The sequence below is a fragment of the Urocampus carinirostris genome, chromosome 1 (assembly GCF_059441175.1).
Source record: "Urocampus carinirostris isolate Australia breed hairy pipefish chromosome 1, RoL_Ucar_1.0, whole genome shotgun sequence".
Lineage (NCBI taxonomy): Eukaryota > Metazoa > Chordata > Actinopteri > Syngnathiformes > Syngnathidae > Urocampus > Urocampus carinirostris.
In genome coordinates this window covers 39284858-39297127 of record NC_142349.1, presented here as the reverse complement: position 1 = coordinate 39297127, position 12270 = coordinate 39284858, and the positions used below count along the sequence as shown (strand labels likewise).

The window sequence follows — 12270 nt, the reverse complement described above, 5'->3', positions numbered from 1 at the left end:
GAGCCCAACATATTTCAAATAATGTAAAACCATATGAGATTTAAAAACGTATGCCGTTTAAAGTACTTGTGACTGTGGTGAACAAGGCGAGTATGTCCTCTGGCTCCTGTACTCTTCTGATGCCATCCACCCCGTGTTGCAGAACCTTGAGCAATCAGAGAGATTGCTTTCTTGATGACTTAGACCCTGTGTGACATCCCCTTCTTTGGACTGGACAGCTGGGCACACACAATCACAATAGAGGAAGTTATTGAATTGAACTAAATGTTTGGATCCATTGAGATTTTTTTCTCATGTCTCTTGAGCAGCTGTAGCGTTTTTGGGGGGGAGTTGTTTTTTCTGCGTGCTTGTGTGGACTTGTTCCCATCACTGTGGCCTCTTGGCTCATCCTATATGTGTGTGAATGCTTGCTTAATTGCGTCCTATGCTTTGCTGGTGAGCATTCGGGTATATAAAACATCTCACTCAAAATAAACTGGAAAATGCTCCAGTTACCACCTTCCTGTTACCTCTATAGAAAATAATGTTAGGTAAAGTTTAGTCAGCATAATACTATTTTCCATTGTAATTTGATCGCCTGGTTATCAGTCAAGGTTGTAGTTCCCATCCGTTACAACCACCAAAAGCAATGAGTAGCCTGAACATGGCAGTGGTAGGCCGTCAGGACCTGCAATGCCTTCTCTGCTGACTTAATATTATCTGAATCATGTGAGGTTTATATTTGGTCTATGAACACTTATAAAATAATTCCAAATTGTCTTTCAGCTTCCTTTCATTGCTTCTCCCCTGGGTGTTGCACTGCTTCCAGTTATGTGCTTTCATCTTCAAACATTTTGGTTAAATGATATTTCAGCCATTTCTTGTTACAAGGGTCAGCAATCTTCCCGGATGCGTTCACAATGAGCTCTGCAGGCTCTGAGGTCTAATATCAGTGTCGAACAAGCTGTTGGTTAAGTCGATCAGATTTCAAGTTGTTGGGCCAGAGCCTGCTAGCGGTCCTTGTAAAATGTTACCGGTTCACAAACTCTGATTGGCTACGGGGCTGTAACACAAGTATGACTACGTAAATGTGAAGAAGAAAAATCCCTGTGTCGAAGAAACTTTTTCAGCCCCAAATCGAATAAAAACGTGAGACAGAAATACGACAGGACAGGCTCGACTTACAGGATTAGCTTCGATGGTGATAAAAAAGAAACAAGGATTTATGATGAGTAAAATGTGGCTATATTCCTACTTAATATTGCAATATTAATCTAAATTTTTATTGATGCTTTTCATGCAGTATGTCACAGCTGTAGCTGCAGCAAATGTTTTACAGCTATAAAATAGTAGATCGTATTAATTCAGCCTGCTAAAGACCTAGAAGTGAAATGCACAGCCCAGCACTGGGGAATGATAATAATAACTAAATGCTGAACTACCTGGGACAAAGCAATGTTGCATGTGTTTTTTAACACACGACGTGTTAAGGTAGTGGATATGCGCCGAAGTCACCAACGTGCGACAAGCAGAAGCTGGAAGCAAATGGTCAGGTTGCAACTCTGTCAAGCCACAAAGATCTTCCCAGTATCGTATAAATTCCAAAAATAAATAATCAAACACACAATTTGGTGCGACTTATGCCACAAAAGCTAGCCTTTTAGCGTGCAGCACCAGAATAACTGAAAAACGAGTTTCACAAGTGAAAACATTGATGATCAAAACTGTTACTCAAGGATAGAAATTGATTTGGGGCATTGCAGATGGAATTTTGTTCATTTATCCCTGGAAAAAAAAAGTGGAACGGAGACATTCAGACGGGTTCTTCAATGTGTTCCTGCAATGGTGTTGAGAGAGGACAGCTGAGGAATGCTAGAAAGACTGGGTGGCCTAATGTGTATTGTTAAGAGGGGCTTGCTTCTCTGACTGCTCTCAGGAACATCACCATTCAGCACCAGGGTGTTAATTTGAACCCTCCCAGTGAGCAGACTGTCAAACCCGAAGAATGCTAATGATGCCCAAGTGCTAATAACCAGGGTCATTAGTCAAATTGTTTGGCAATTGACCATCGCTGTCATGTTGCACTGTTCAATTTTCTAAGCCGTGTGTGCTGAAGAGTGCCGATTTTTAATTACGATTCATTACTGGAAGGAGCCTTGACTTTTGACCCAGCATGAGACTTTGTTCCAGTTTTATTATTCTTATATGTTTTAACTGTTTTCATTATCCTATGTTCGATTTAAGTTTTTTTTTTGTTAACTATACTTTTAGCAAAAAATATTGAATTGAGCCATTTAGGAGTAAGAGTTATGATTATTTAAGTTGTAATTAAGCTATCAAGCAATGTCTGTGTTCGAATTTATTAAGAAACTCATGACATAAAATTTTACGAATTGATCACAGAATTTTCATCATGCCGTATTTTCCGCAGTATAAGGCGCAACGGATTAATAGGCACACCCCCAAATAACAATTACTGTGTTTTTCATGTATAACCGTTGGGAACTTTAGACACAGAAAATAATAGTGCAATGATTAATTAGTTGATAAGCATCACTGATTTAAATGTTAAAATAAAGGAAATATTTTTCCTCTTTGTTTTCCTATTTATTTTTGTCTGCTTTATTGTCTTTATTAGACATTTACCCAGGAATGCCAAGTCCAATCATGTTGCATTCTAATTTAATTTAAACAATCATACCCAAATGGCAGCAGTGCAATCACCAATATTTTACCACACTCCAATGATACAGATGCTATGTAATTAACACACTATTTTTACTCCCGGTGCCAGAAACATCAGATTCAGATTCAGATTCAGATCTACTTTATTGTCATTCTAGTACACGTGTATACAGAACGAAATGTCGATGCATCTGACCCCCACAGTTTCCTTGAATGTACAGATATAAATAATGTTGTATTGTATTTTGGCTACGTATAGTATTTTACCATAGTGCCGATAGTGCAAGAAGAGTAGCTAACCAGATGTGCAAAATGGGCAGTCAGGTTAACAAGTCAGGTACACAGTAACATTAACACTGTAACAATAACGCTGTAATTACAATAGTGCAGAGAGCAATGTGCAAGGAGGAGTGGCAAGCTATAAAAAAAAACTGCCAGTAGTGCAAAAAGTCAGATTAGCAGCCGTTTAGATTTAAGATCGTTGTGCCTTGTGCATTCTGATTGGTTAGACAGTCACTCCACCTCTTCAGCTGTGCGTTAATAATTTCCTAGCCTAATATGTATAGGTATGTAAAAGAGTATTGTCTTTGAAGAGGTGGAGAGACTGTTTAAACTATCAGTATGCACTATGCAAACCAGTGTAACCAGCACCGTAAGTTAAAAAAAGTGTGATAATGAGATAAGCTCTTATGCCTTTTTATATTTTTTTACAACATTGGTGATTTAGTGGAAGAATATCAATAATCTCAACGCCACAACCTGGGTTCCAATCATATTGCATACAATGTTCTGCGATTTGGGCCAGCAATTATTGCTCAGATACAGAAGTATACCATAAAAAACTTGTATAGTAATGCATACTTAGGAATATTAAATGCATTTCTAATCTACCGTATTTTGCAGTATCTCAGGAGCAATTTAAGATTTTTAGGTACGCCATACAGTCCAGAAAATATAGTACTTGGTACTCAAGCTCAATTATACAGCTGGATGAGGTGAATAGCAGATGGTTACGTGTCGGGCAGGTATCAGTGAGGAAAAGAGAACAATCCAAAACGTTCATTCTAGAGCTTGGCGCACTCCCACCCTTCCACAAAAGAGGCCTTCGCATAGCTGATACGCACAAACAGGTATTGCTTCTTTGGAATCAAATACAAAATATTTGCCTGCAGGCCCACAGTTCCTTCTTGGAAATTCCTCTGGCCAACCATCATCTTTACCAGCCCTATCTTTGCCAAGCGAAAAAACACGCTGCAGATGAGAATCACTGTCAACCAGATGGATGACTGTCTTCTCTCTCTGCCTCATTAGTTTCCTGGTCAAAACAGAGACTTAAGTGCACAACAGCTGTCATTGCCTTTTCAAATGTTGAGAGAGTGAAACTAAATACTCTTGTTGTTCTTCAACACTTGAATCACTGAAATTCGATGAAGACTTACTGTATTTATTCGTGTATAACGCAGATTTGAGTAATACAGAGACTCCTAATTTCTAAGTAAAAATCGGTATACACTTTTGTTTCACTTTTTCTCAGCTCAAACTAAGCATAAGTGACAAACGTGGTTGAAGTGGTCATGATTAAAATCATTAATTGAACTGTTAACACAATACCAACATCACAATTACAAAATATTTATTTTTTATGTCCTTCTAAGTCTGATTGATCATCAGATACACTAAAGAGTTTGCTTCCCCTTTTGTTCTTTTTTTTGCATTTATTTCAGAACGATTTTTAGTCTACTCCATTCTCAATTATTTGTCTCTGGTACTGTGAATAAAAATAGTGTGACAGTGCGATCAAATCGAATGCTAATTCTTACGTCATCTATATCACTGGCGTTCTAGAGATTAGTTTTCACTAGGACAACTTGGATTTGATTGCCGTTGCTTTCAATGTTTTGCGATGTTGCTCAGCAATATTTTCAACAGATGATTGCACAAATACGGTAATATACTACTCTACACAGTACTGTTCAACTTTCTGTGCCAATCAAAGAGTCATTGTGTCTCTCAGCAGAACATACACAATGAACAGGCTTCTATAAAACCAATAATATTAATATAACTTGTATTTTGCAATGGTGTAAACTAGTGTTGCAACAACGAATCGACAAAATCGATTAAAATCGATGATTAAAAAGGTTGGGAATTAATTAGATCATCCATTAATTAGATCATCCATTCCTTGTATCTTGTGATTTATGAGCCATCAAGAACGTTAAATCAATGCAAACCATTTCGTTGTGACGCCGGGAATTGTAGTACCGCTTTGGTCTGGCAGAGGATGCCAAGACAGTTTCTATAAAAAAAGCTGTGTAATTTTTTTTTATGTTCTACATTTTGAACATTGTTTACAAACAAAATTGACATGAAAGTTTCAACTTTGCAAGTTAAGACAGAAATACAGAGAAAAACAATAAGAAAAAAAGTATAAAATAAATAAAGTAAAACGAAAAATAATGATAATGACATGTTTAACTCTACTCAAGGGGCAAATTCTTGAGGATATAAAAATGTAAATGGTCTGCATTTATATAGCATTTTTCAAGTAAATGAAGACGTCCCAAAGCGCATTACACTTTTCCCTTTTACACACTAACTAACCGATAGTAGCGTCAGCCATGCAAGGCAACTACCTGCTATCGGGGGCATTAGGGATTCGGTGTCTTGCCCAAGGACACTTCGACATATAACACGGAAGAGCCGGGAATCGAACCTGCGACCTCTTTGTGCCAAGATGATCGCTCTGCCTCCTGAGCTAATGCCGCCCATTTTCATATAGGCAATGTTTATCATATTCCAAAATGTAACCCCTAAAAACAAATTTGTTGACAACTTTTTGAAAAGTGTTATTTTTCAACGTTTTTTTTTTTTTTGTTGATGAAAAAAAAAAATCTATACAAATTCTCTATTTGTTTTTTTATGATAAGTCCAACATTAATATTATCCTTGGATAAGGTGGTAGGAAAAGACTATCTTACATATTTGCAGGTGTATAGTATATATTTCTATGTATTTTGTGGAGACTATTAGATTTACAATGCCAATTTGACGTAGCACACTAAAGGAAAGGCTCCAACGTCTATGTATTTTATTATCAACTTAATTAACAAACACTTATCATTTTTTTATTGGTTTATATAATAGAATATTTTGTTTTGTGCATTATTGTCTATCTGTCCAAAGCTTCGATATTTAAAGAAATAGGAGGGAAATTAGAAATCAGATTTAGCGATTAATCAAAACAAATTATCGACCGATTCATCGATTATGAAATTAATGGTTAGTTGAAGCCCTGGTGTGAAACATATTTTGACTTGTACCAAACTCTGGTCAGTGTACAGCTACATAATCAGTGACGTGATAGTACACAGTATACCTCTCAAGAATTTCCCCAAATGTGACTTCAAGAAGGTTGCATCTCTCAATGTGTTTCATCTTGGTGTGACCCTTTAATCCCACGCAAAAGTTTTGCTTTCTCGTTTTATTTATCTTGAGTGCTATAGGCTGTTATGGATCAGCTTTGATAACAGCAGCCTCTGTAAAACCTTGTCGCTCCTTATTTGTAAATTATACACATAAGTCATTTTACTTCTGTAATGTGCAATTTAAAATGTACGTGTATACACTTTAAGGAACAATGTTCAAAAAGGTCCTCCCTCCCTCTTCTCATGTAAAGTGCTGATCCCCTTACAGATAGTTACACGGGCAAGCCTCAACAATTTGCCGAACTCAGAAACATACTGAGAATAGCTAAAAAAAAAAAATCTGGCAGCAACTCTACTATTTCTGACACTCGAACACGCCAATTTGGGATGGGGGAAAGAAGTAGAGGGTTTTTTTGTAATGAAAAACAATACATGGAGTTGTGTTTACCATTGCATGCATACATGCATGCATGTACCTGAGCCTTATTCCCCGATTGGGAGGTCGCTAAAGTCAAGAACAAACTCACATTCCTGACTCTTTTTGGGAGATTGAAGCAGGGGAGGGGATTCCCAGCCCCCTTGTTTAACCCAACTAATGTCCTGCAACGCTTTTCATTGGGAGTTATTAGGTGACCATGAGACCATTTCCAAACACCTTCAATACTGTGTGCCTGTCTTACCTATTTGCTGCTTGTTGTTGTTGCAGAATCGCAGATCGATGCCATTAGGGCTCTTAGGCGCTGTGCCGTTTACAAGCGGGCTGCCGTTTCTCTTAACGGAGCTACTTTTGCTTGAAAGCGGCAAGAAAGTGGGGTCCAGGTCCATGATGAGTTGGTTGAGCTGATCAATGGAGTTGTCAATGTCCATGGTGAGAGATTTAAACTCCTCATCTCGTTTATGGTTGTTTTTATTGTTCAGCATGGCTTGTTCCTTGTGAGAAGCTCTGACACTCAGGGACAGTGTCCCTGAATCCTCATGTTCCAAGCTGATGCCTCTTTTAGGTGAACCACTTCTCTGTTTGTTCCCTTGGTAGCTTTCTGCATCGTTTCCATCATCTGGCATGTAAATCAACTGTTGTGCAGCAACCATCTGTTGCTGGCGGACCCAGGACTGTGTGGAATAGCTTCCCTTTCTGTAGACCTGCTGCTTTGTCGCAGAAGCACTGCTGGGGTTGGAGCTAGCCACAGAGTTGCTCCTGAAACCAATATGACCCCTTCTGGACTCACTATAATGTCTCTCATACTCCTCCATGGAGGAAGAAGGTGTTGGAGGTTGGAGGTGAGTCTGGGTTTGGCCTTGCTGTTCTTCACCTCCAGGACTCCCAAAGCCATCTGAAAGAAGGGAGTTTTGGCTACTTTTGTGGCAGGAGGATGACAAGGTCCCAAAGCTGTCCACACTATGCAGATCCTGGCCAGTAATGACCTCATCATCCAGGATGTCTGTTTCCCGCTCTCGTGGCCCTTTTAATGCGTCGCCGTTAATGTGCACTTGAGCTGGAGTGATCTGATGGATGCTCACCCTCGGGGCTGGATCATCCATCTCCTCCAGCGAAGGGTCCTCCACTCCAAACCCACTTAGCAGTTGTTTGAGCTGGACTTTCTCCTGCTGGCTGGGCCCTTTGTTAGAAGGAACAGGGACAGAGGGGATAACGGTAGATGGAGCTGGGGGTTTTTCGGCCCAGAGGGATGTGCTGGATAGTCCTGAGTCGCTGCTGACAGACAGGGTGTGGTCGCTATGGTCGGGGCTGGAAGTCGCCGAGGTCGTGGAGATCCCCCGACCAAGAGTAATCTCTCCCCCAGTGAGGGTCTTATAGGTAATCGCTTTGTCTTGGCTTAAGCTTTGCAACCGCGGCACTGTAACATAAGAAATACACATTTTGGATATTGAATGTGTCATCATTAGTTAACACAGTTAGTGCTATTGATGGCTATACTTGTTGATCCACTATTTCCCTTAAACAAGGCTGGGAGTGAATCAGTAAATGAGAAAAGCAAAATATGTGAAACTAAAGATGATCACTTCACATTTTGCTTTTATTATGTTCTCCATAACGATAATGTACCCTGTGTCATCTTGGCGCTGTATTAATAAATGCACAATAGTAAAACCGGTTATACTTATTTTCTGAAAGAGTTTTCTATTGTTGTTACAAGAACAAAACCTCACCTCCTATTACATATCCAAGTGTTCATCGAAGAGCAAATGAAATGCACAAAAATTATGTGTCTCAGATTATACAACAAACCAAGTGTTTTCTGTGTGTCAGACGGCTGCACATCTTGACAGTTCTGAACCCCTTGCATTCCTCTACCTGCTGTGATCAAGTAACCCTTCTCCCTGCCGCTTGCCTTTTGACCCCCAGCATATGTTCAAACAACCTTTTAAATCCCATAGAAGCAAAGGAGTTCAGTCATTTGCGGCCACTATCCATCACTACTGAGACGTTAGGAGCATTACTCGAATCCCGTCTCACTGTTCGTTAAACTTTATGATTCCACCGGGGAAACTGTAACCGTGCTTCCAGCTCAATCTGTCGCCTTAACTTTAAGCCTTTGCCTCAAACCCTGACCGAATCGAAATACCAGACACGCATGATAATGTGTGATTTACCCCCCTCCCACATGCACGAACACTATTAAGACTGCTAACATCCAACTGGGCCATGACGAGGCCTTCTCTCGCAACGTTCCAGTAAACCCCTCTTTTAACATTCCAGGCAAGGTGCGAGTAGCAGACCATCCCTGACCAACTCTCCAACAAGCAGTCCTACCTTTTCTGTGAACTAGAAGATCACCACCCTCAAGTTGTTGCAGATGCAAGGCAGTGCAAAGGCACAGCAGTGGACATGGCTTTTTTCCTCAGGCGGGCAATGTTCAGGTTCAAATCACTATAGTGAGTTCTTTCTCCGCCGAGAAGGTGAGTGTGTTTGCACTCCACACAAGGAGTGTAAAAGGTGGGTGGGAGAAGGGGGGGTACTATCTCCAAATAAGGGCACTGGAATGTAAACACGTGAGGCGGTGCTAGGTTGTAGAGGGCGAGCCAGGGGAAGGCAGCAAATAGACCTATTGCCCTGCATCAAGGGGGACTGCACCACCATGGGATGGGAGGGGGTTAAAAGGCAGACCCTTCATGGATCATAGAATGAAAACAACATTCCTTCCTTCACTTTTCACTCTTCAGAAATATACTTTTTAATTAAAGAAGTTCACAAGAAGTGGCAGTCCCTCTTTTACTTGTGTGTCATTAAATCACATTCCTGCCCTCTTCTGTGAACAAAATCGCCCAGAAACAGATGTGACCTACACTCAATTATGGGTTCCGGATTCACATTTACCTTAATCATGGGTGGGAAGTTCTAAAGTGCGGATTCTCTTATGGGTGTTTTTGCTCGGTGGCTTGAGGACAGCAGGTCATAAACATGCAGTTATTCACGTAAGACTATGTTGACATCAATAGTTTCCACTGTGTTGTGGAAATATGAAATCATTTAAAGAGGGATTTAGCTTAAAGGGGAATTCATTTTCTTTTTTAAAAATTAACAATATTTTTATGTGTCTCCAGCAGTCTAAATAAGGGATTATAGGATAGCCATTTAGCCACTTTATGTTGAATGAAAAATAAATTACTGTTGCTCAATTGGCTTTGTTCCATATAAGGTTGTTCCATGTCTTATCCGAATGCAATTGTAATGTGACGGTATTTTAAAAATAAAACACGATAAGAAAAATGGCATCCACTTTATGGTTAAAAAAAACAACATATCTTATTTTTAAATAATTGCTAGATTAACGGTATAGTAATACCTTGTTTCTTTTACGCTCCAAAAACAACTGTGATACATTAAATACATGAAGTAGTAACCTTTACTTTTATTAGTAATAAACAATGAAATACTTTATAATATATTTGAATGAAAGAACTACATTAATTTACAGACCCGAGTAATTGTTGAGCAATTAAAAGTACTGTATAAAGTACCTATAAACATTTATTTATTTTTTACCGATAACTACTCTTGGGGACAATTTAGCCAATCAGAATGCAGATTGCAATTTATGATGAATATCCATACAGCAGCGAGACCAAACATTAAAAGTAAACCGGGTTATAGTAAGGGATTACTGTAGTGCCAAAAAGGCAACGGAGGAGCCCATTCAAACGCTAACGGGGATTGAATTCATTTAAAAAGCGATTATTCACACACAAATGCCATGGAAACAGATACCCACAGCTTGTTTAACATGTTAAAGAAATATATCGTCTCAATCTGTTGAACATATTAAACTTTAATGTGAGATATTCAACATCAAACCAGATAGGATTCCAGAAGTACCAAAAATAAGACCAAATTGTAAATCACAGTGGTCTGTGGTCAGTTCCACAGCAACCCACAAGTGCCATACAGAAAGCTTTTAAAAGTTGATCTGATCTAGCATATGCAATTAGCAGATGCCATTCCTCTGGTCAAAAATTCCTGCAATTCCAACATCCGGAGTGTTAAACTTGGAAACATGACTTGCAATAGGAGGATTTTTGATCTCTATTTAGGAAATATTCAAAATGCAACAATTGATATACAATAGACCCTAAATTTTGATAAGTGGCTTCAATTTTATTTATAAGAATAAACGAGACAGATATTTTTAATTGATTTACAGTTTGCCAATCTGGATAAAAGTTGGGACCAGGGGGTCTCCAATGTGGTGCCTGTAGGCACTACGGTTCCCTCTAAGGACAGCTGAGGGGCCTGTTCTAATAACCTAATAAAATATATTTTTTAATGGTTGACTGAGTCTATTTTACATAGTAATAACAAGACATGTTTGTTTTTTTGGTGCCCTTTGCGTTGATTAAATAAAAAAAGTAGGTCTCAGTTTGAAAAAAGTTGCAGCCCCTTTGTTTAGACATTTATAGCCAAATAGTATAATGCACATATGAACCACGACTTCTGAGCCCTACCATTATTCCATCTAAGAATCCACTAACATCAAAAACATATTTTTTATCTCAATTTCATCCCCGCGCCCCAAATGATGTACTTACCTTCTGGTGAAATTATATAGAACGTGATGAGAGAATTGTACCTATTCACTTTTTGTCTTTTAATACCAGTCTTCCAAACGCTTCCAGCTGTACAAACTCCTCATTTTGTCTGTTTTTAAATCCATCTCTCAATTCACACTTGAAGATAATCACACACATAGGTACTGACTAGATCAAAAAAGGGGGATTGAAGTAAATTAGTTCATTTTTCCCGCCTCAAGATCGTGGTTTAGCACTTCTGAAGTGAACAGTTTTTAGTTGTCCTTTGCCCGTGTTGCTTTTGAAGCTGCCAAATTAGGTGACGCCGTGTCTACCAGGCCGCTGGGAAGAAGATGTCGAATTCCCGCAAAGTCCCGTTCGGATGTAGTGTTTACATGAGAAAGTGGGGTAGTAAATATCCCACATGAATGCTTCGAAATCAAGCGGCGGAGAAAAAAAGGTCCTTCTTTGAGTCTGCTTTTGCCATGAGCATTATGATTGGTGGATGTTTATGTGAATGTATCACAGCTCATTTTCATCAGTCGTTTCATAAAAGCGTGCAGTGACTCATGGGAACTGGGTGGATTTGGATTTATTCTGGGACACTGTTGTGAATGGCGCGGTTGCGTGGATTGCAGGGACCACGGAGAGGACAGCGTGCCGCCAGTTTCTGACTGCCGAGGCGCTGCTGAGGGTTCAAGCGCCTATTCATTTAACGGATCAACGAAATAGAAATGCCCTGAGAACTCAAATCTTAGCCTTTGAAGCCGACGCTCACACAGCGCGACACGCCTCCCTTCCACCTTATTGAAGTTGTTGTATGTCAAGCTCGCTTTTTTTTCCCTTTTACAACCTTCCATTTTCTTTAGTGCTTTCCCTCATTAGGGCTGCAAATGATTTTTAGGCAACAAGGAAGATTTGAAACCCAGTCAGGTCTTTAGCCAATTACAAACAACATACAGTCCAGAAACATCTCCAAAATTAACAGTGACTTATGACCTACTAACAGATCAATTACATTTATATTATTTCCTATGAGAAAATAATTTTGCAATCCAAAAATCTAAATTTTCGAGTGTATAATGAACTTTTTGGGGAAAAGGACCCAGGCCATCAACAGCGAGCAATCCAAGCATACTTAAAGGTCATTATAACT

General features: G+C 39.3%; 1 protein-coding gene across 5 annotated transcripts in view; it reads right to left on the bottom strand.

Moving 5' to 3' along the window:
• LOC148374600 (tensin-3) overlaps nucleotides 1–12270 on the bottom strand; it is a 59403-nt gene that overhangs the window by 20243 nt on the left and 26890 nt on the right. For all 5 annotated transcript variants that reach the window (XM_088338478.1, XM_088338469.1, XM_088338494.1 and 2 more), the window contains 2 exons: nucleotides 6773–7945; nucleotides 67–218 (listed from right to left, as the gene is read on the bottom strand). In XM_088338478.1, the coding sequence (XP_088194604.1) occupies nucleotides 67–218; nucleotides 6773–7945 (1325 nt within the window). The remainder of the gene's footprint in view (nucleotides 1–66; nucleotides 219–6772; nucleotides 7946–12270) is intronic.